The sequence below is a fragment of the Papio anubis genome, chromosome 5 (genome assembly GCF_008728515.1).
Source record: "Papio anubis isolate 15944 chromosome 5, Panubis1.0, whole genome shotgun sequence".
In the NCBI taxonomy this organism is placed as follows: domain Eukaryota; kingdom Metazoa; phylum Chordata; class Mammalia; order Primates; family Cercopithecidae; genus Papio; species Papio anubis.
The window spans coordinates 59,337,306-59,360,635 of NC_044980.1; the positions used below are offsets into that span (position 1 = coordinate 59,337,306).

The following is a 23,330-nucleotide window of genomic DNA, read 5'->3' on the forward strand; positions in this document are numbered from 1 at the left end:
CAGTGCATTGCTGTGGACGGCTACCCAGTACATGGTGTTCACATTTGAGTTGATGGTGCTTTATGGTCTTAGTGGTGTAAGTCTGGATCAAGGTCGGGCTCTCTCCTCATAGAAGGATGTGTTGGGGGAGGCTGGAGAGCCAAGGAATTGGAAGGCAGCTGCATGATCCCTGCTGCATGCTGAGAGGGCCAGTGTCTAGAATCAGAGAAAACAGCAGGAGCTCTCATTCTTTCTGCTGGGTGTCACCTGCTCCCAGCCCTTTTACCTGCACCAAAAGCCAGTAGGTTTCACAAGCTAAATCCCTCCTCCTGAGCTAACTTAATCTAATTCACTAAGAATGCATTATAAAACACCAATATTCTATCAAAGACAGGGGCTTTAATTTTACTTGATCTTTAGGTTCCATTGACCTCAAGCTGTCTTTCCCGGAATGTTGTGAAAACATGCTATACACACAAACACACACACTCATACATGTATATATCTAATTATTTTATTACTCAGAAAGCTATTAGGGTTAATGGAACATTTGACTCAAAGCATAGCCAACCTTTGCACTGACATCCTGCATATAGAGCCTGCATTTATGATTTCTTATTTCTCTTATCTTTACCAACACCCTCCCTCCCTTAGGAAAGGAACCTGGCGGGGGAACCAAGAGTTTGGATTGCAAAATTGAGGAGAGTGCTGAAACACCTGCCCTAGAAGACTCCTCATCATCCCCCGTAGATAGTCAGCAACATTCCTGGCAGGTTTCCACAGACATTGAGAACACTGAAAGGTAAGTGGGAAGTTACCCTGAATAGACTGCCAATCCTCCTCCCGTTAATGTTCTTAGGGGCCACAGAGAGATGAGGTTTTCTAGTTCAGATTCAGAAACAGAGCTTTCTTTGGTCTGCCAGAGGAGCATAGTGCTGGCAGGGACCCTGGAGACTGCCTAATCTGCAGACAAGAAAACTAAGACAAGAGAGGGTAAGCAGTCCAAATGCTGCAGAGGAACACTAGCAGCACCCACAGTAGGCATAGGCTCCCAGGCCTCTGCTTCTCCCACTCCAACACATTGCATCTCCGTGGAAAATGAGAACAGTGTGCTGCCTTGGAGGGGAGAAAGTCTACATGCTGTCACAGTTCACCTACTGGGCTGGTGCCCAAAATTCTCACTTGTTTAAGGGAGAAAATCCAAAATTACACAAAGATGCCTCCAGTAAAGTCTCGGGTTTCAGGTATATGGAACAGCCTGCTTAGCTGCCATTTGGGGGCTGAGCATTCTGTCCAGTTCACAAAGGGCTTCTCCCAGGGCCCCCTTCTCTTTCTCTCCATAAGGTAGCTGATAGCCCCTCAGTGGTCAAAGCAAGTCAATGCATTTTCTTAACTTCAGTAGCTCACTTCTAGAGAGGCAGTTTCTTTCTTGAAAAGAAGAGACTCTACAGTGATCTTATTTTATTTAGGAAAAAGGAGTAATAATAATATTATTATAATAAATACCATGTCCCATCTAGATGCTAAAAGTGACATTCTGTGAGGCAGAAAGATAAGCCTCTTGTTTATTTGCCTTTACACTGATATCTGTGCCCTTTGCTACTAATGTCCCCAGAGCTGGCACTAAGCAGCTGAATGAATACTGGGCAATTCCACTGAGTGTTCTGTGTGTATGAGGTTGAGTCACTGACAACATAATGAACATTTTATTTTTTTTTATTTTTAGAAATGTAACACACAATGGCATTTATAGCCATTGTGGTTCTACTTTCAGATTGTAACATAATTCTAAAGCTAATTACCGAATTTCTGTGTTTATAGAAAATTGGAGCATGTGGTAATTATGTGCTATTAATAAAACTTGGATTTTGTATAAGCTTGGAAATGCAACAATTCAAACAATAAAGCTGTTTGGCACAGTTTGATAGCACTATAGACAAATGATGAGGGAGTGATTTATCTTAATTTATAAAATAGAAAATTCTTAGCTCTGTTCCCAGGGAAAAAAATATCTGCTGAAATGCCATATCAGGGCATAAACCATCAGTGAAGCCATTTCCTTTGCAAACCTTAGACAGCAGCTATATTCAAGCCTTATAAGCTTATAAGAAGGGATGGCAGTAACAGTAGGATAGTTATGGCCCACAACGTTGGCAATGTTTCCGTTCAGCCTGAAAGCCCAGATTCTGGTCAAAGGAGATGGAGGTAGGTAGGCACAGTGGACCTGGTCCAGGATGTGGCTAACTCTGTTCTCCCTGGCTGTCTGCGTTGAGAGATCATGGGTCTCAAACTAGGTTGCACAGTTAAGTCATCAGGAGGGAATTTTTAAAATACTGACGGCTGGGCCCCACTATAAGCCAGCTGTATCAGGCTCTCTTGGGGTGAGACCTGGGCTTAAGGTGATTCTCCTCTGCAACCACCAAGGTTGAGAACTGGTGCTTTATTAGAGGAGACCTTGCCTCAATCCCCATGTTGCATTCCTAGCCCTTTCTCACCCGTTCCATCTGTCCTTGAGATCTTACATAAAAACAGACTGTGCCTTGCACTTGTGGAGATGGGGCCCCGCTTCCGTTCTCCTGCCCTCCTCTCTCACTTGATCAGCATGCAGACCACAGACACTTCCTCACACCTCACACCCATGGGAGTGGATTTGGAATGTTTTTACAGGCATATTTCTGCAGATCCTCAAGGCTGCTTTCCTTTCCTTTTCCAATCAATTATTACTGAGACTTGAGTTCCTCTTCACATATTAGTCAATACTTGAAAAGGAGCTCCCATGAGGTCTTCAGAATTACCCTGAGAAAATGGTCCTCAAACCATGCTCAACAGAACAGGGGTGTTTTGTGAAGTGGACTGAGTGGCTTCATACCTAAAATTAAATGGTGACTGTCTTTCCTCAGATAACAGAAGAAAAATAAGTGGATAGAATTTCTTCAACTTTAGGATGATCTTCCCCCACAAAACTTTCCTAAACCCATGGTGCCTACCAGTGCTTGCCTATCCTCAGTTCATTAAAAGATACATCTGCTTTTTGTACCAAATTATGTTCCTGGCTATTTTAAATGAAAGCTGCCACTATGTCCTGGGGTTTCAAGAGCACTTTCTCCAATGCACAACCACCTAGAAGTGTATAGGGACCATTGTCCCAAGGGTTTCAAAAGATCGGTTTTCCCCTACCTTAGACTAGAAGCCTCCTAAGATGGCTTCCTGCTTTACAGTTCTGGGGTTTTATGACCATGTATGCTCTGAGATGAGGGAAGATATTTGATGCGTGCAGTGGCATTGCATGCTGTGCGCTGAAGTCAGGAAGTGTGGAAGGATGGTCCGTGCTAGAGGAAGGCCCAGCTGTCCCCAGGTGGGGCTGTTTTCCCTCTTGTTCCTATACTGCGCCCCTTTCTGTTTCATCCATTGTAAGGAGCTCTTCTCTGGAAGTTTTACAATTTGTTACTCTCTCATTATTCCAAGTCAATATAATAAGTGTTAGCCCTGGTGAATGCTTAATACCTGAGTTATACTGAATTCCAATCATGGTAACAAGGGACTTATATTAAAACCAAGCAGAAGATGGAATTGGAGGCCATTGTCTTCAGTGAAACAACTTAGAAAACCAAATAGCGCATGTTCTCACTTATAAGTGGGAGCTAAATGGTGGGTACACATGGACATGGGGTGTGGAATGATAGACCTCAGAGACTCAGAAGGGTGGGAAGGTGTGGGGGATGAGAAAATACTCAGTGGGTAAAATGTACATTATTGGGGTGATGGATGCCCTGAGAGCATAGACTTCACCACTGTGCAATATGTCAAAGTAACAAAACTACACCTGTACTCCTTAAATTTATACAAATTTTAACAAACGAGCAAATAACAGCAAGTGAACGTACGCAGCCACTATAGTCCTCTGACCATAAAGTCTTGATAGCACCATCACCCAGCCTCAAGTTTGCTCTGGGTAACCCTGTTGCTCCAGTTGTACATCCTTGGCCTCTCTGTAAATCTAAAGCGCTGTTCTCGTGACCAATGGCTCTTCTCTGATCTTAACCAGGTTCGACTGGAGGCAGAGATGAGGGCTTCTGCAGGAGAATGCCCTGTAGAAATGTTTGGCAGAGTAGCTCTCATTTTTTCCTGAGCCAACCTATCTCAGATTTTTTTTCTTGTAAAAGCAAAATAAATTCAATATTTGCCTACTGGAAACTAGAGCTAGTGCAATTAGACACAGACTCTCATCCTTCAGTTGTCTCATAGAACAGATTGTTTGAGATTTCGTTTTGAAAATTTACAGCTGATTATTCTGTCTTTTTATCAATTTTACAGAGACATGCGAGAAATGAAAAACCTTTTAAGCAAACTCAGGGAAACTATGCCTTTACCATTGAAAAATCAAGGTGAGTCTTGTCACTTCTCTTTGAGGCAGAGGATGTTTTTAATGGGATAACCTTGGGAATTGTTTCTTGGAAATTAAAGCATATGTCTCACACAAACAGTAGAAGGCATTGAGCATTCATTTGTCTTGCCTCAAGAAGATACCAAAATGAGACTAGAGACTCTCTGGTGAACACAGCATGCTTTGAGGGGGCCCGAGATACATTCTGACCTTAAAACAAACTCCTCCTCCACTGGCCCTGTTACTCACTGTGGAAAGCACCATGCCAGGCACAACAAGAGACTTCAGAACACCTTCAAAGGAAGATCTCTGCCATCCACTTGCGTAATTATCTTTAAAAAGTAATCCAAAAAATTCACATATATTGAGAACTTACAGCATGCCACTATTCAAAATACTTTGCATATATTAACCATATTCACTTATTTAATTCTAAACACCTTTGAGGGAAATGCTATTAGTGTTTCCCAATTTAGTAGAAACTGGCACACAGAGACGTTAGCTAACTTGGCCAAGGTCACACAGACTGTAAATAGGAAAACTGGGATGTGAATTCAGGCAATCTGTCTCCAGGTCTATCCTATGGGAGTATATGCCCTAACGCAGAAATGAGAGGGAGATGTTCACTAGAATGCGGGAAAGTCCTCTGCATGCCTTTTAAAATATTGTATCCTCAGTATCTGGAGCCTGGGACATAGCAGAATAATACCTGTCACAATCGATGTTGGTTAAATCTGCACCTACCTTTGCAGCCCCAGAGACTGACAGTGTGTACAAAGGACCAATAATAAGGGCTTACATTAAGTATACATGGCTGGAGCAGCCATAGTTAAAGTATCAACTTCAGAGGGTTGTACATAGAGGTGGGGAAAGGCTTCCAGGAGGCAAGAAAGAAACTCCTCTTGTTTTCACTGAGCAAAGCCTGATGGGAGGGAAGACAGGGTGCCGCTTGCCTTGAAGCGAGGAGGAGGAGGAGGAGGAGGATTTGGCAGTGGAGCTGGAGGCTCCTCTTGGCTCCAGGAGCAGCTCAGCAGAAGGTGGAGGGGTGGAAGTGAGAACACCAGATGAAGAGGCTGAAGAGTAGCGTGGCCTGAGCTGCACAGGGGCGGAGGTCAGAAAATAAGAAGCAGGGGCTCCAGCACATCAGATAACTCGGAACAGCCCCTGAAGGGCCTGCTCGCCAAGGCCAACTGGCTTGAGCCACAGGTGTAGTGTTTTGAGAAAGTAGAAAACATGCTGTAGTGATGAGAGACTGCTCTGACCACTACATGGAAGATTGTTGCCAGAAATAAGCACAGTGTTTAGAACAAGGGCTTTGAATTAAGAACAGCCTTGGGTTCAAATGCTGGCTCTGCCACCTACCAGCTTTGCACCCTGGGAACAAATTGTTTAACTTCTGCAAATGTATTTCCTTAGCCCTGCAAAGGGGATAATAGTATCACCTACTTTAGAAGTCTGTTGTGGGGATTAATTGAAGCAATGTGTCATATGCCTACTACCAAACTTAGAGAGCAAACACTTGACAAACGCTTTGTTATTATTATTATTGTTGTCACTGTTAATATTATTTACAAGCTGGTCAACCCAGCTTTGCTCAAGAGAACCCCAAATCACCATCAAATAGAGGAATCCCTGCTACCACTCACTCTGCAACAGACCATGTGTAGTGTACATGTGAGGCTGGTCTTGAGCCTGCAATTCAAAACACTGGCCCCAGGACTTTAGATCCGCAGCTCATGTCTGAAGCTGTCCTCAGTGTCTTAATAGGTTTGACAAGCCTCCTTCATCAGTAGCACCCTGACGTCTCGCCCTCCCTCACATTCAGCTTTCCAAGAGGATGGCTGCCCAGGGTCCCCCAGTCTGAATTTCATGGGTGCCATGTAACCTGTATTTTAAATCACATCATCCTAAACATTCCCTCCCCATTTAGTGATCATTCATCCAGCAGTTTTTGACTGTGTGTTAATAGAAAGACAGAAATTTTGTTTTATTTAGTCATTTATAATCATAAAGAATATCACATAAATATTTTATGTGACTTTGTATCATCTTTATACATGAAAAAATAATTAATTTTAATTACATTTTTAAATGTAATAATAATAATCAAAGGTTGATACTGTGAGTGAAAACATGAGTGAAAAGGGAATAGTCATCAAAATAAATTATACTCAGGACTTGAACCTTGGATCTATCTGGGGAACAGAAAGGAAAAAGCTAGAAAGGAGATACAAGGACTTATTCAGAAGGAGGTGGTGCAGTAGGATTTTAATAATCAAAAATAACTAATGTAAAGGATTATGAGAAATTTGAGTTTCTTCACTGAGGGAAGAAATGGGAATCCTTAGCATGAAACAATACATCTTTGTTCCCTATGTGTTTAACATGACCTCACAGCCTACTGAGCTGACCAGTGGGGAAGGGGACTGTGTCTGAACTGGAGGATCCAGAGGGGACCTGAAGAGTCTCTCTGGGAACATTTTGACAGATGCATGTGGCACCATTTTAATGAACAAATCATATAGATTCTTCTTGCTACATAGACTGAGATAGACCATAGAGGCTTCCCCAATTCCTTTCTGGAATTCTTTTCAGGTGGTTTATTTATTATACAGGTCTAATACGTACAGGAAATGGTGCAGGGTAAAATGTGGAAAAAAGTATTCCAGTTCTTTTCTGTAGGACCTTATTGTCAAAACATGATTCTAACGGGATGAAAACCATTATAGAAAGCCATCTGTTTTCTTTCTGCCTTCTTATTTCCTTTCTCTTTTCTTTCCATTTACATGGGTCTTTAAATCAGAAAAAAAAAAAAAAGGGAAAAGATACCACTCCTGGTCCCCATCTTTCCTATCTCAACCCCTGACCACATGAAAATGCTGCTGACTGACTCCACTATTCTCTAGGCTCTAACTCAGCCCTCAACTCCAAAACTGTTCCATGTTTATTTCAGCATTTAAAGATTTAATCATATCTTCTCCCGCTTTCTACTACAGTCAAAACTCGGCTCCACAACAGTTTACTTTAAATCAACTTTCAGTGGAGAAGAAAGGAAGGTGGCCAAGGGCAGGAATTTTAATGGTTAGTGATTATGCCTTCATTTTTAGACAGCCTTTTCTTTCCCATCCATCCAGTTTCAGACTGGAGGCAAAGAGATGCACAAAAGAAGAGCAAGCCACCCTTGCACTGCTGAGTTCCACCGTGGGCTGCAGACAAGGGCCAGGTCTCCTGGCTCTCAGCCCGCTGTTCTTTCCACTGCTTCAGCGCCCCTCCTGTCCTACATTCTAGGTCACTGGCAGTGCTGTAGGGAGCTTCATTAATTATGATAGTCTCGCTGTGTCAAATGGATTACAAATGGAACCACCTGTGGGGAGCCTGCAAGGTTACTGACAGAGGCTAAAAGGAGATTGGAAAGTGAAGGACAAGCATCTTCTAAATGCATGCTGTTATCAAACAAAACAAATCAGCAGAAATAAATTAAGCCTGAAAGACAGTTTCACCTTTTCCAAAATTCTGATTTAGCGAATGCTGTGGGAGGTGTCGGTATGTTCATTCTTGCATAGAATTCGGTCGTTGATGCCATGCACGAGAATCAGTCTGGAAGTAGGTAAGTCAGGAATTGACCTGGGCTAGAATGAGTCCCCTCCTGTGAACAAGACTACTCCAGACTAACGTAGGCCTAGAGATAGTTCTCCCAAACTCATGGCATCCTCCTCCAATCAGGACCCCCACATCCAGAACTGAACCTGGCTGTGTGAGGCAGAAGAGTCCTCAGATATCTGGCTGAAGAACACTGGGCAGTTATGCCACCATCTAGCATAGAGACAACCTTTTAGGTCCTTCCCCCAAGGGCCTCATAAAGACTTTCTATGTTTCTAGCTGCTGTCTGAAAGTTATTTTGGGCAGTTTTACCAGTAGCCCCATATCCTTTGCAATTTGTGCAATCTTTTGTCCAAGATTCAGTGTGACATAAGCAAACCAATCTGATTTCTTAATGCATTACTCTATTATGTTGAGCTATGTCTACTCACTATCTACTGAAGGAAGAACAGACCTCTCACCCCAGCAGCCATTGTCCCCATCGTCATCCAACATATAATGGTCACCAATGATGTGTCAAATTCTGTGCTAGGTGCTGAGGATGTCTCTCCTCCACTAAAACCTGTCCCTTTCAACAGGGAAAAATTGGATGGGAATCACCTACGAAACTTTTCGAAATGCCATATGCCTCCTCTCGCACAGATTCTGGTAGAGCCTTCAGGGTTGGGCTGAAAACAACTATTACATATGCAGACAGATACACACACACACACAATTGGAAAGACACAGAAATTAGTGCTCACAATATAATAATGCCGTAACAATTAGACATGGGTTGTTACAAAGTATATTAGAATCTCACCTGGCCCAGGCTTGAATTGAAAACGGGGGATTATTAGGGATTGCTTTTTAGAAGGTGTCTGTGCTGAGAATTTTTAGGATGAGTAGCACTTAGCCAAAGAAATAGAAAAAACATAGTCTAGGCTGAAGATTCTGGATGTGTGAAGGCATACAGGGAGATGAAAGAGGAGGGGATTTTGATAACTACAAGGACTTAAGTAGTTGGAAAAGTGTCTAGACAAGAGGCTTAAGAGAGAGATAAGAGAGAGACAAGAGCTGTATTATTAAGGCCCCTTAGGCCATGTTAAGAGGTTTGGGAGCCACTGGAAGGATTCCATGAGGAGGCAGGTGCGGTCATCTAGGTGAAAAATGCTTAAGATCTCACCTAAAGTCAGGAGGTTGGAAAGGAGGACAGGGACAATTGGATGTGGTGCATAAGGAGAAGCAGAATCAAGGAAGAAACCCAAATTCAGACTTGGAAAATGAAGTAAATGACGATGTTGGTCACCAAGTTAGAGAGAGCAGAGGAGCAGTAGTAAAGGCAGAGAACAACTTTTGGACATGGGGGAACCTTCTGGAGCAGTGCTCAGTGAGACATGTGATCTGAGAGGACTGAAACACAGATTTGAGCATCATCAGCGTAGTGGGAATTGAAGCCCTACCAATAGTGTGCACAGACAAGAGTCCTGGAATACCAAAAGGGAAGGTTTGAGAGGAAACAAGATCAGTCTACAAAGGGGACTGAGATGAAAATTACAAGAGCATGATTAAATAAATCAAAGAAGGTTGCAAAGAAGGAATGGCCAGTGGTGAAGCTAAATATGAATTGGAAGTGTCCACAGGATTTAACGACAAGGTGGTCACTTGTGGTGTTGGCACAAGCAGCTTTCTTGGAATTTTGGGCATGGAAGCCTGGCTAAGGAGGAGGGGAAGTGAATGGCAGATGATGAACTGGGGCAGCCAGGGTAAATTCATTAAGACTTTATTACAGAGTGGTGGGAAGATGGGATTGGATGCAGATGATGTGCCAAGAGCTGCAGCAATCGTTTATAGAAGCAATGGGAATGTGAAGGAATGCAGAAACATGGAGCAGTCAGAAAAGACTGCAGGAAAAAAAAAATGTTTAAGCTAATCTTTGAAGGAGGGCTTGCCAATTGTCTAAGGAGGGAGGACTTTTCTGAAACGAGAGGTGGCAAGTGCAAAGGCAGCAGGCAAAAGAAAGTACAAGCATCGCTAGGGAATTCTAAGTAGCTCTGTTTTGGACTGTCTCCTCCTTTATAAGCCCTTCATTCTAGCCAGACTGGACTGTTCACTCTCTTTTACGGCATTTTTCACAAAGCCTCATTGTTACTCAAGGAAAGGTTCTTGAGGCCAGGGACTATCTTTCTATTAGGACCCATCTTGGTATTATCCTCAGTACCCAATGTAGAGCCTTGGACTTAGCAGGCTTTCTGTTAATCCAGTGTTTCTCAAAGTGTGCTCTTACGAACAGCAGCGATGTCTGGGAACTTGTAAGAAATGCTGATTCTCTGGCCCCACCCCAGAGCTACTGACTGAGAAACTCTGGAGTTGGGGTCAGCAATGTGTGCTTTAACAAGCCCTAAGATGATGCTGATGTAGCTAATGTTTGAGAACCACTGGCTTAGCTGAGGGTCTCTCTCTTTTTTCCCCTGGAATAGAAATTTGTAACTGCAATGTAGTAGAAGCATTTCTCATCACCTATATAAGAAATCTTTTATTAGCAAAATAAATTTGAGCAATAGAGAAGTGGTTTGGGGGAATTGCAGTGTCCCTGGCTTCAGCAGCATTCAAGAACTAAACATTGAGGCTGGGCATGGTGGCTCATTCCTATAATCCCAGCACTTTGGGAGGCTGAGGTGAGAGTATTGCTTCAGGCCAAGAGTTTGAGACCAGTCTGGGCAACATAATGAAACCCTGTCTCTTTATAAATAAAAATTTTTAATAAATCTAAAATAATTAAACATTGAATGACTGAGGTTTGAACTTAATGGTGGCCAAATTTCCTACTCTCCCTCTATTTTTTTTTTTTCACTTTCTCCTAGGCTTTACTTACTCTGCTTCCCTTTCCACCTTTCATTTTCACATTTAAAACTGTCTTAGGTTATAGTTTTCTGAGAGTGAGTACTTTGGAGAAAAAATGCTATAAAACTCTTAATGATAAGCCACATCTAAATAAAAACTTGCAATAAAAATCAAAGATTTTCCAACAAGTTCAAGTGCATTATTCCAGAAAATTTAGAACGACTGGGGAAACATTCCCTTTTGCTTACATTCTTGCAGCCCTTCTGTTTATTCAGTGATTCTCAAAGGGTGGTTTTAGGACTAGCAGCAATGTCTGGGAACTTGTAAGAAATGCTGATTCTCTGGCCCCACCCCAGAGCTACTGAGAGAGGCCTTCAGAGACAGGATTTCAATCAATGTGGAGAGACACATTTCCTTGGAGCTGAATTCACTTCAAACCATCCCAGGAATACTTACTGCTTCGTAAATTTCAGCATTTACTGCAGGTGTCAGCTCCCCATGGTGTAGAAAGCTGCTCTGAATTTCTGCCAATAATTTTTTAGCTTTTCTGTTACCTCAGCCTTAGGTGTTGGTCAGACAAGCGCTAAGCAAGGCAAAGGTCTCACAAATGTGCAGCAAAGATGACTCAAATCAGCAGTTGTCCTTAATAGGCAGCCTCCCCTTTGCTTAATGTCTGAGCACTTTCTCATCAATCCTAACAATTTATTCCCTTGTGAGAGATATATAGTACACATACATATATATGTATATGTGTGTATGTATGTGTACATAATATGTGTATATATGCCATATATATGTATATCTGGAGATAGATAGATAGATAGATAGATAGATAGATAGATAGATAGATAGAAGGCTGAGTGAGAAGAATTTCAATAGCACAAAAGGCTGTGCTATTGAAAGGTTTTTGGGTTTTTTTAATCCACTGTAGTGAATGCATCACAGATATAAGTATCAATCTTGATACAAATTTCATAATATCTGTGTATAATACCTACTTGCTTTTAATATATACAAAAACAAGACAGTGGAACTAAGTATATGACCACAACATACACGTACACATTTTCCTTTGTAAATACAACATTGTGGTAGACATTTCCTCATGTAAGAGGAGCAAAACACATCAGAGTTGCATACTATAACATATAAAGACCATTTCAGTCCCTCCCCAAATTAGGTAAGTATTTGGGGAAAGGGAAGGGGATACCAGAATTTAGAAAACAGATCTTCCAACTCTTAAATAAACAGCACTATGAAGATCTTTCTTTCCCATAAATATCTTCATACTTTTGGTGACTCTGTTTTAGGGAAGCATTGAATTCCAGGTGAATTTGAGTTTCAGAAAGTGTAGTCAGAGTCCAAAGAGATACTGAAAGGTAAAATTCTTTACCCCTCAGAATTTGCTATATCTTTGCCATATACAACTAGGTTAAGTACCTTGATCAATTCATGGTTAAAGAAGTAAGAGTCCTAAAAATGATGAGAAAATTAGTTATTTCTTTCTGCTCCAAATATTTCATGGTTTATCTCTGAGATGTTCTCCTGAAAACTGAGGCTAATGTTTAGTATCTAACATTGTTTTCAGTTTCTTAACTATTTGGGAGCAAGTTAACTTTAAAAGAAAGATATCCTCTTTTTAACTCTCATAATGTTGATATCCAGATTACAGTAAATTATTTTTCACTATGGAAAGGACAATTTAGTCCTGTTTTTCTCCATGTTAACAGAATATGAGCTTTAAGAGAGGATTTTAATCTCTGGAGACTAGGAGGGTGGACTGTGTTTGATTCATTTGATATGCCCAGCGGGGGCGCCTGTTTTCTTCTCTGGCTTGGACTTGCTACTCTAGCTCTATCTAAATATATAACATAGTGCAACATTCCAAGGAACACTGTCAACCTTTGTGGGTGATACTAATTTACAAATAAGTGTGACACATTAGAGCCTTTGGGAAGGGGAGGAGAAGCCCAGGCACTCAGATGACACTTTATGTAAGAGGACTGGAAAGCCAGGATCTATTTTTGCTCTCAACAGTTTCCTGAGCATTGTAAACCAAAAAGTATCTGAGACAAGTCTCAGTCAATTTAGAAATTTAATTTGCCAGGAAATAGTACATGCCTACGACACAGCCTCAAGAGATCCTCAGAACATATGCCCAAGGTGGTCAGCCTACAACTTGGTTTTATAGGTTTAGGAAGACATAAGACATTAATCGATACACGTAAGATGGATCTCAGTTTGGTCTGGAAAAGCAGGACAACTGGAAGCAGGGCTTCTAAGTCATAGGCAGATTAAAAGATTTTCTGATTGGCAGTTGCTTGAGTTATTATCTGAAGACCTGGAATCAATAGAAAGAAATGTCTGGGTTATTATGATAGGGGGTTGTAGAGACCAAGGTTTTATCATGTAGATGAAGCCTCCAGGTAGCAGGTTTCAGTGAAAATAGACTATAAATGTTTCTTATCAGAATGAAAGAGTCTGTTCTATCAGTCTTAAGGTCTCTGTGTTGATGTTAACTCTAGTTAGCTTTGTCTGAATTCCAAACGGGAGGATGATATAATGAAGAATGTTCAACTGCCTCTTCCCAAAATGGCCTGAACTAGTTTTTCAAGTTAACTTTGGAATGCAATTGGCTGAGAGGAGGGGTCCATTCAGGTGGTTGTGGGGCTTACAATTTTATTTTGGTTTACAGCATCTAGGCTCAGTAATCAAGAAAAACAAGCCCTCTTCTATGAATCAGTTCAGTTCAGGTGGGGCACATTTTTCACTTTAGCTATCTCTTCATCTAACTTCTGCTTCTGTGCCCTTTGCCAAGCTTCCATCCCCTTTAAGGTTAGGACGGGGAAAGGAGGGAACTCCTTAGCCCTACTCTGGAAGGAAAGTGCAACTAGTCTTGGCAGAGCTTAGGTACATATCAGTCACCAACGCCAATTAACCATTTTGTTGTTCTTAGCTCCAGTCTGACCATGTCCTAGCACTGCCCCAGTTGGAAAATTCTAGATTATCCCCTCGTAGTCCTTTGCCTCTGGGACCCACATTGGCCAGTTCTGCTTCAATAGGGTATTTCTACCCACCTTCTCTTTTGGTTTGCACTTTTTTAAAAAATGCAACTCTTTAAACCAGATTAGGTTTACTGGTTTATTTCTTCCTCTACTTGTCATCATCCTAAAAATTTCAAACCAAAATTTATTAATTCAACAGCTGGCAGTCTTCTCTGAATGCCCTTGTGTACAGAAATCTACAGAAAGTGCTGAGAAAAGACTCAATAGGAAATAGTTGAAACATGAAAAGGCATGAAGTTGATGAATGAAGGCGTGATAATGATCCAATGGAAAGGAAAATAGTTAATAATAGCTATTTTAACTAAATGCTTCCTCTATGCTAGACAGTAAGCTACTCATCATAGCTAAATCTTTTTCATAGATTATTTCATGTAATCCTCACCTGGGCTAAGTTTTATTAAACTCTATTTTACAGACAGCTTAGCAAGCTTCAGTTACATGTTCAAAGTTACAGAACTGGCAAATAGCCGAGGCAGGTTTAGAAAAGAAGTCAATCTTACTCGTAAGCATGGGTTCTTTCAAATAAGGTGTACACATTTCCCAACTGAAAGATTGCCTCTAAGTAGTTTCAATTCAATTTTAAGCAGTGGTTCTCAGCCTTGAATTATTTTGCCTCCCCCACACCAAGGAACATTTGGTCATAGCTGGGGATATTTTTGGTTGTCACAAATTGTCAGACAGTGCTACTGGCATCTGATGAATTGAGGGATGCTGCTAACCACCCCACAGTGCTCAGGACAGTACCCCACAACCAAGAATTACCTGGTCCAAAATGCCAACAGTGCTGAAGTTGAGAAATCCTGATTAGGAGGATGATGGATTTTTAAAGCCACTTCCTAAAAAGCAGGTTGTTGTGTCTACACCTCATTCATGTGCACATTATGTCCCATCACAGATGACAGCAGCCTTCTGAATCTAACTCCCTACCCCCTGGTGAGAAGACGGAAGAGAAGGTTCTTTGGGCTGTGTTGTCTCGTCTCAAGCTAGGTGGCTCCTCCTGGAAACCCACTGAGAACATCTGAAAAAAATCACAAAACCTGAGGACCTCCAGACAGCGGAACCACACAGTTACTGGTTTTTGACTATGTTTTCTATGCTTCCTTATTACTTTTATCTGCCTCCCCTTGCCCTTTTAAATGATTTTACACTTGAAAGCAGCTGCCGTCGAGAAAAAAAAGAACAGATTCAAAAAGCAAGCTGTTTTTAAAAGGAAATTTTAAAGCTGACATTGTGCATGTCTGCTCCAAACCATGCCATGACAGATGCAAGAATTATGATTTTTAAATTATTTAAAGATTTTTTTAAATGTATTATACAGAGAAAAAATATTTCACATATAATAGTATATCTATAACTCTTGCTGATCTCATGTTAAAATTTATCGTATATGAAAGAAGTCTTTAAACTTAGAAATCTATTTAAAGCTGAAAAACTGTGTTCAAAAATCCAATCTATCAATATCATTAGAAATAATATTATAAGCAAACATATACCACCTCACCTATTGCTTTCTCGGCACTCATTTACATTTAGTCTTCCATTCTGTCAGCATTTAAGAGCTTCAACATAAAAGTATCTTAATTTATAATGCAACAAAAACCACATATGAAAAATACTAAAATTTTGTAAATACACAATAATCCTAATACCTTCGTACAAATGCATATGGGCAACTAATTTCTTTTTGATCCAATGATGTCTTTTTTAGCTTCTTGGAGAATGAAGTAATTCAGTTAGGAAATGGTGTAGTAACATATACAATTACCCTCAAATGTAAAATCAAATATTATTACATTTTGTTCTAATTGAAATCTGAAGCATGGTGTCTGCACATCAGCATAGTGTTAAATCTTATAGGGCATGCTGGAATTAGCTCAGATCATAAAAATATTTAACATTTTACATTGTTAATAAAGTTTTTTAGTTAAGCTAAGCTTGTCTCATTTTAGATGACTATGCAGATAAGACTTTTCCAATGTGTAGTTGGTGTCTTGTCTTACGCTTAGACTCTTGAAAGCAGGACACATTAAGCAATACTATATTTTAGAAAGGAGGAAGCCACATGCTTTGTTTTTCTGCTCACAGCTTTGTTGTGATCTTCCTTCACTAAACTTGTAACATGGTACAAATTTTGTTATACCGTCCCCTGTTCTTCCTTTGGCCCATTTCCCAGACAGAATTTCCCATGGGCTGAGAGATCAAGTCTTTGCATTTCTTTTCTTGTTTTCCATAGTCTGAAAAACCTTCAAGTCAGACAGGAGGCACCAGTGTCTAGTACAATAGAAGGATGAGCTAGATGCCGATAAGTGGTTTATTAAAGACACATCTTTAATCCCAACCCTGTTCTTTCCCAATACTTATGTGCACAGGCGTTTATATGTATACCAATATTTTTACCTAAAAACTAAATATGTTAAGGCCTTTTGCTTTAGTGAAGGTGAAGAGAGGTACAGATGAACTACTGTAATAATTACTGTATTAGGTTGAATTATATGAAATTTCCTATATTTGACTGTTTTGACCTACAAAATGGCAATTTCATATAGTTCACCCTAATATCCAATGTGGAAATTATACTTGGAATTGTCTTCTAGCTCTTTTGATTGAAAATGAAAGAATTAAAGGGTTGGAAGAGAATGTTATACAGGTCTCTATTTAGAATATACCAGCTGGTTTTTGGCCTTATTCTTTGAATCTAGAGTCGTGTTCCAATGAACCAGTAATTAATGCATGGTTATAGGTATACCTGGCTTCAAAAAAGAAGTAGCCACGGAAAGCTAAATGAGAAAATCACAATTTTCTGAATCAAATATTTGTAAAACCATTCGGCTATTTAAAGACTCTTAGGGTGAATACTCCCTGGGAAAACAAGCAACCCAGACTTACCTGGTCTGCAAACCTTGATTTAAGCTTAATATCCCTTCCTGAATGTAATTCATTTTCACCCCCTAAGGTCATTTCACTTAAGATCCACTGTTTTTGAAATGTTGAAGTAGCCCAGTTTGGCAGCTCTCAGCACCTGCCTATCCCCTCTCCTATACTTCAACTATATTGAACTCTAGCTTCAGTCTAGTTCCTAGTAATCCATACAAAGTTATTAACTGATAAGCCCAATCTTGTTGTTCAGCACGTTCTTCTAAATGCCTGACCTGAATAACTTCTGCTTGGTTAACTTGTGTTCATTCTCGCCTTAGTCTCAGTGCGAAAGTAACACTTACCTTCTGTGCAATTGTCCTTTGTACAACTGAAGACTGTTAATAAATTCAGGTCTCACCTCCATGTCTAAAAAGACTGTAGTAGCTATTCATGGAGATGGGAATTTGTCTAATTACCTAGCCAGACTTTGCATATTTAAGGTAATATATTCAACTACCGTATATTTTATTCATAGTGCCTGTTTTCCAGCCTTTGATCAGTTTTGTAGTTCCCGCAGATAAACTCCAAGATCTAAAGACCCTCTTTCAGTAACATATCCTAAAATTAAGTTTAGTGCTCAAAATCCTGGTAACCTACACTGGCCCATGGTTACAGTAGTTAATTCACTGTCTCCCATTAGATAGGCCAATGCATCCCTTATGAGCTGCCCTGCTCTCCTCTCACCTACCAAAGGATTTTCTCAGGTGTGGTTCCAAGCGATAAAGTTCTACTGTCTTGGCTTCCTGCTGGTAATTTGCTTTTGGATTAGCAATAACACTGAGCCAATCTTTAGGGTTAAGAAGAGAACATTGAACGCATTTTGTCGCACATACTCACATGCTTGAAACAGAAAAGGATGTAAACTTTTGTGGCATACATTCACCCATTTTCCCACCATATCTTTAATATCCTGTGTTGATTTTTTTTTTCAGATTACAAAGACAATACATGTTCTTTGTGGGAAATCTGAAAAATACTACCAAATAGAAAATAAAAATCACCTGAATTCCACCACGACCACATTGTTTAAAACCACATTTCTGGGTTTTAAATCAGTCAGTGGCTGGGCCCAAAGGCACTTTTGGGTAAGATAAGAAATGCCCACAAAACCAAGGTGTCACTTAAAAAAACAAAACAAAACAAAAACAGCAAAAAAAAAAAAAAAAAATCTGTCCACTAATGTTTTGCACGCGTCTAGGAGCAGATTCACTGCAAACCTCTGGTTATGCCATTATTCAGGGGTACAAAGAGTGTTTTAGAAGTAGCATAGTCCTGATGCCTCCTCTAATGAATTAAAGCTCTTGGGGGAAATTCTAAAATTGCCAGACCATTTTGTTTCTCTGCGCTTCTACGAAACCAGTTGGGATACTGAGTGTTTGGCAATACTGCCACCTACTGAAAGCTACGCTTCAGAGTGAGGGGAAATAAAGACACAGAGAATGTAAAAGCATCTACTTTGTTTTAAACAGCTAACAAATGGACCAAATTAACAATGATCCCATCTGGAATTTAAAACTATGAAAGTGTCAACATTGAAAGGATTACGGATATCATCCAGCCAAACTTCCCACCTTACCCACACATACCCAAGTAATGTCTATCATTTCTTTGTCTTAGGAATGTCACCAAATACAAAATGCTCAACTTTCAGGTAACCATAGGTAGGATGAGAAAAAGCTGTGATACTATTGGCCTCAGGATAAATTATTAGAATTAAATATATAGACCATAATAGACCTAAGAATATAAAAGAATTGAGTATATGATAAAAATGACATTTTAGATCGATCAGAAAAGTTTAGATTATTAATTTATATTGGGATAACTGGTTAGCCATTTCTTGAGAGAAATATTAGATCTATACCTCATAATTCTTATCAAAATAAATTCCAGATGAAATAAAGATTGACATATTCAAGCACATAAATAAACATACAACAAGACTAGCAGGCAACATGAGTGGATATTTATATAATTTGAGTGTGAAAAAAGCCTTTCTTTGAGTGACACCAAAGGAAAAAAACAGAAAGAAAGGATGAATGGAATTTGACTTATTAAAACTGCTAAAATCCTATATAGTGAAAAATAACAAACTAAATTGAGAAAACAATATATGCAACAAAAAGTATAGATCTCAAATACATATTAAGAGCTTAAACATCACTACTTTGGGGACATTTCCATGATCTACAACTCCCTTCTCAACCAAATGTTTCCATTTCATTCTTTCCTTATTGAATGTTTTCATTATTGCTTGTTTAATTGCCTGTTTACCCCTGTTAAATTGGAAGTATAAGAAGGCAGCAACCATGTCTATTTTGCTTATTGTTGCATCCATAACACATAACACAGTGCCAGACACAAAGCAAATGCTGAAAACATACTTACTGAATGAGTGAATAATGAATGAATGAATGAATGTTATTTTCTCATTCAAGGAGAATCAAACTTTCCACTAGAAAATTAGACCAAGGACACAAACTGGCAATGCATAATAAACTAAAATAACCTACTAATAATAAATATGAAAGTGTTAAAGTGTTTTAATACACTAGTAATAAAAAAATGCAAGTTAATATTATATACTCCTTTTTATATGTCAGAAAGGCAAAGGGTATAAAGAATTAAAGTTCCCAGGGACAAAAAGGAAGTATAGAAATAAGCATTATCTTATAGAGTCAACAGGAATGTAAATTGATTCCACCTTTCTGAAAAAATATTTTGGTAATGTATTTTTCCTACATGCCTAGTAATTCCACTTTAGGGAAATTCTCCTTTAAATGGGTCAGAAAATAAAATGAGCTAAGATGCATTTATTCATTATTCAAAAAGTATATGCAAGAAAGGATGTTTATAGCAGCATTATTTGGATAAGTAGAAAAATGTAAATAAGCCTACTTTATAGGGTTGGTTAAATATGGTACATCCTTTCAATGGAATACTGCGTACCAATTAAGAATAAGCACCATATGTGTATTTATTGAAATGTACAAGATATATTGTTAGATGAAAAAGGAAGTTATAGAGGAATATTTATAGTACGATCCCTTTTTAAAAATATATGCATGCATGTGTGCATTAAAGAGTCTGAAAGGATACTTGCCAAAGTGTAACAGCATTTATCTCTGGGAGGTGAGATTTGGAGCAATTATATTTATTTTCTTTTTGCATATCTGTAACTTCTAATTTTTCCACAATGAGCATGTAGTATCTGTATAATTTTTCAGGGAATAAACAATGATGTTCACAATATATATTAAATGAAAAACACATGTTATAAAACAGTATGTATAGTATGACACAATATTTGTAAAAAAGAAAATTATATATAAATATATCTATGTATGTATATATATGCATAAGAAAGCTAGGAGGACATAAACTAAAATGTTAATAGTAGTTATGGGTAGCGGGATTATGGGTGATTATTTTTTCTTTTTGCTTTTCTGTGTTTTCTAATTTTTCTACAATGAACATGTATTACTTGTGTAATAAAAACTAATAATAAAAGTTTTAAAAAATGAATATGTGAAAGGGACATTTTTGACTCACTAATTGTCTTCATCCTCTTCCCCACCCTATTTCCATCCCCTCCTTGGCTTATTCTTTGTCAAAATATGGGCAGTGGGGATATGGAGAGGAAACAACAGGGCACCAGAGCTTTTGAGAATGGAAGAGACAGAGAGGCACAAAGAGGGATGAGAAGGAAAGAGAGGAAGGAAGCAAGGGTCTGGAAAAGAAGGTAAGAGAGAAAGAAAGAAACTGCTAAGTGAAGTTAGTGGAGGAAGGAGTAAAACAAGTTTAGAAACTTTTTCACTAACAAGAGCAATGTCTTTAAATTTAGCACAGGGTTTCTGATAGCTACAGCAAGAAAAAGAAATACACTAAGTTATTTTGTTTTCTAATAAAAGGAGACACACACACAAACACATGCACCCCTACATTCCTGGAGAGATATCTAGAAATGAAATTCTGACAGGAATGTACCCCAAGAAGGTTTTCAAGGGGCAAACTGTTGTGGTCCAGCTGGGTGCCAAGGACTGTACAATACAGCTTGGAGTTCATAGACTTTCGTTTGAATCTCAGACGTGCTGCAACCAAGTACATGCCTGTGGCTAGCAGTTCCAGCATCCATTCTCTCCTTTTTTTCTTTAGTAATAGAGAACCCAAAGACACCACTAGTCACCTAAAGTAAAGACTCCCATTTCCCAGGCTCCTCTGGATGTGAGTGTGGCTGTATAACTGATTTTGGCCAAAAGTATATGAGTGGAAGTGTGCAATTTCCAAGTAACATTCATTAAATAAAAGGTGTGCATTTTCGTGATCTTCTTTTCTTCCCTCTGCGATAAGAACATGAGCATGGGAACTGAAGCAACCATGCTGAATGAATCCAGAAATGGACACCAACTGAGGATGGCAGAAGTTCCCTATGTCAACCTAAAATAATCAAGATCTAACGTAAAGAGAGTTTCTTCAAGCCCAGGTGGGAAGATGGACCACCCAGAAACACCATCTCCAAAGGAATAGAGTCGGTGTTCGAAAGTAAGGAAGTTAAGATTTCATTTCTATAGGCAGAGACAGAGGAGATTTTAGCAGAATTACATTATTCATACAAGGTTGGCACATATAGCAATTTGCTTATAGGCAGTGTTTCTTTCTGGGAAGGGTACACTTAACACATTCTTACAGATGGTGTAATAACCATGGGTTTTCTGTCGTCTGATCTAGGCAAACCAGGACAACAAAGGAAAAATTAATCTATTATAAGAGTCATTAATTAAGAAGGCAGAAGGTTTTGTTCCTGATGTTTAATTCTCTCTAGCCATTGAACTGAACTAGAAAAATAAGAAAGTGAGTTAATCTATAATCTAAGAACAGAGATTGTAATGACATTTGACTCAGATCACAGTCATGTCTCTCTCAAGGCTTAAAGTGTTTGGTGTTTAATTCTCTCTAGCCAATGAACTAAACAAGAAAAATAAGAAAGCTAGTTAATCTATAATCTAAGAGCAGAAATTGTAACCGTATTTGACTCAGATCACAGTCATATCTCTCTCAAAGCTAAGAGTGTTTAGGGGATTCCAATAGCTCTTAAATTTTATTTATTTTCATATCTAGCAGCCCTAAGCCACCTACCTCCATCCTATTACCTGCTAAAATAAATAAATAAAATAATGTCTATCTTGTTTAAGGCATTACGAGGTGAATCTTTGTACAGAAGAGTCTGTTCACTAAATTAATTTCCATATGCCTCAGTTCCCTCATAGTAAAATGTGGATAATAATACCAACATCATAAGATGTTCAACCAAATAACTGTTTAATTACTTGCTTAGAACTAAAGCTCTTTTACAGAGAAAAATCAAACAAACAAAACATTGCATGATACCATATTGGAGAACATTGGGGAAAGGAAAATCTTTTAAACGGTGTTTTAAATCAAACGTTAATTGATTTCCATATGGAAAAAAATGTAAACTTGACTGCTGCCTCATGACTTACACAAAAATTAATTCCAAATTGATTACTGATATAAAGTTAAAAGGTAAACAGTACAGAATATAATATAGGAGAATATCTTCACACCCGTAGAATTGTGAAATAGTTCCTAACAGGACACAAACCACTTTGGAAAACTGTTTAACATTATCTATTATCTGGAACATTTGTGTGACCTCTGATCTAATAATATCATTCCTAGATAGAAACCCAACAAAAATATATGTGTGTGTATTCAGACAGGTAAAAGAATATTCATAGCAACATTATTTGCAGCAGCCAAAAACTGTAACCAATTCAAAGATCCATCAGTAGAAGCATGGAATGAGCAAATTGTGGTATATTCATGCAATTGAATGCTATAGAACAGTAAAAAACAAATAAATGGACTACATTACAGCTACTTACAACCATATGCAAGAATATAACCATAACAGTGATGAGTGGACAAAAGCTAAGTGTGAAAGAATGCATATGCTACAGCAGCCAACATTTACAGCAGCTGAGAGATGATGTTATGGCCCCGTGACACAAATCTGGGCAAGCACTACAGCATTTATGACAGTTCGCCCCTTGCATTGCTCAGATTCACTTGTTCTCACATTAAATTTGCTCCATTCAGATACAGTTTCTTCTGAATTCTGTTGTCACAATTCCTGGAGCCATAAATAAAAAGAGGGATAGTGGGACAAACCACAGCCCCCACTTATGCATTTGGTCCCAAGACTGTATAGCTGATTCTCATCATCTCCCTACTCTACCAACCATTCCAGAACCCTTCATTCTAGGCTGACCCTCCTGGGTTGCCCAGTAGAATGGCTAGACCCTCATCAAGGGGTATGAGGTTCTGAGGGTTACCATGCCCTTATTGGACTGTGTTTGCAGTTCTTTTCGACTTACAGTTAAACCTTGATATAAGAATACCAAGAGAGGATCCATCAGATCACCTGAGTGCCAAATATTTACCTGCATCATGATTACTTTGCAGTAGCTCTCTCACGCCATGATGATCAGGGCCAGCTACCCCTGTCTGTATGATAACTCTTTTATTTGCCTTCAAGTTAA

The 23,330-nt window shown here is 39.1% G+C and overlaps 1 protein-coding gene across 4 annotated transcripts in view; it reads left to right on the forward strand.

The window, feature by feature from the left end:
* RGS7BP (regulator of G protein signaling 7 binding protein) overlaps nt 1-17,935 on the forward strand; it is a 105,204-nt gene extending 87,269 nt beyond the window's left edge. For 2 of the 4 annotated variants that reach the window (XM_003899724.4, XM_009208483.4), the window contains 3 exons: nt 634-781; nt 4,294-4,364; nt 14,747-17,935. In XM_003899724.4, the coding sequence (XP_003899773.1) occupies nt 634-781; nt 4,294-4,364; nt 14,747-14,838 (311 nt within the window). In that variant the 3' untranslated portion in view covers nt 14,839-17,935. Of the gene's footprint in view, nt 1-633; nt 782-4,293; nt 4,369-14,746 lie in introns of those variants that run through there. The other 2 variants (XM_021939390.2, XM_009208484.3) reach the window with 2 other exon arrangements.
* Nucleotides 17,936-23,330: the final 5,395 nt, after the last annotated feature.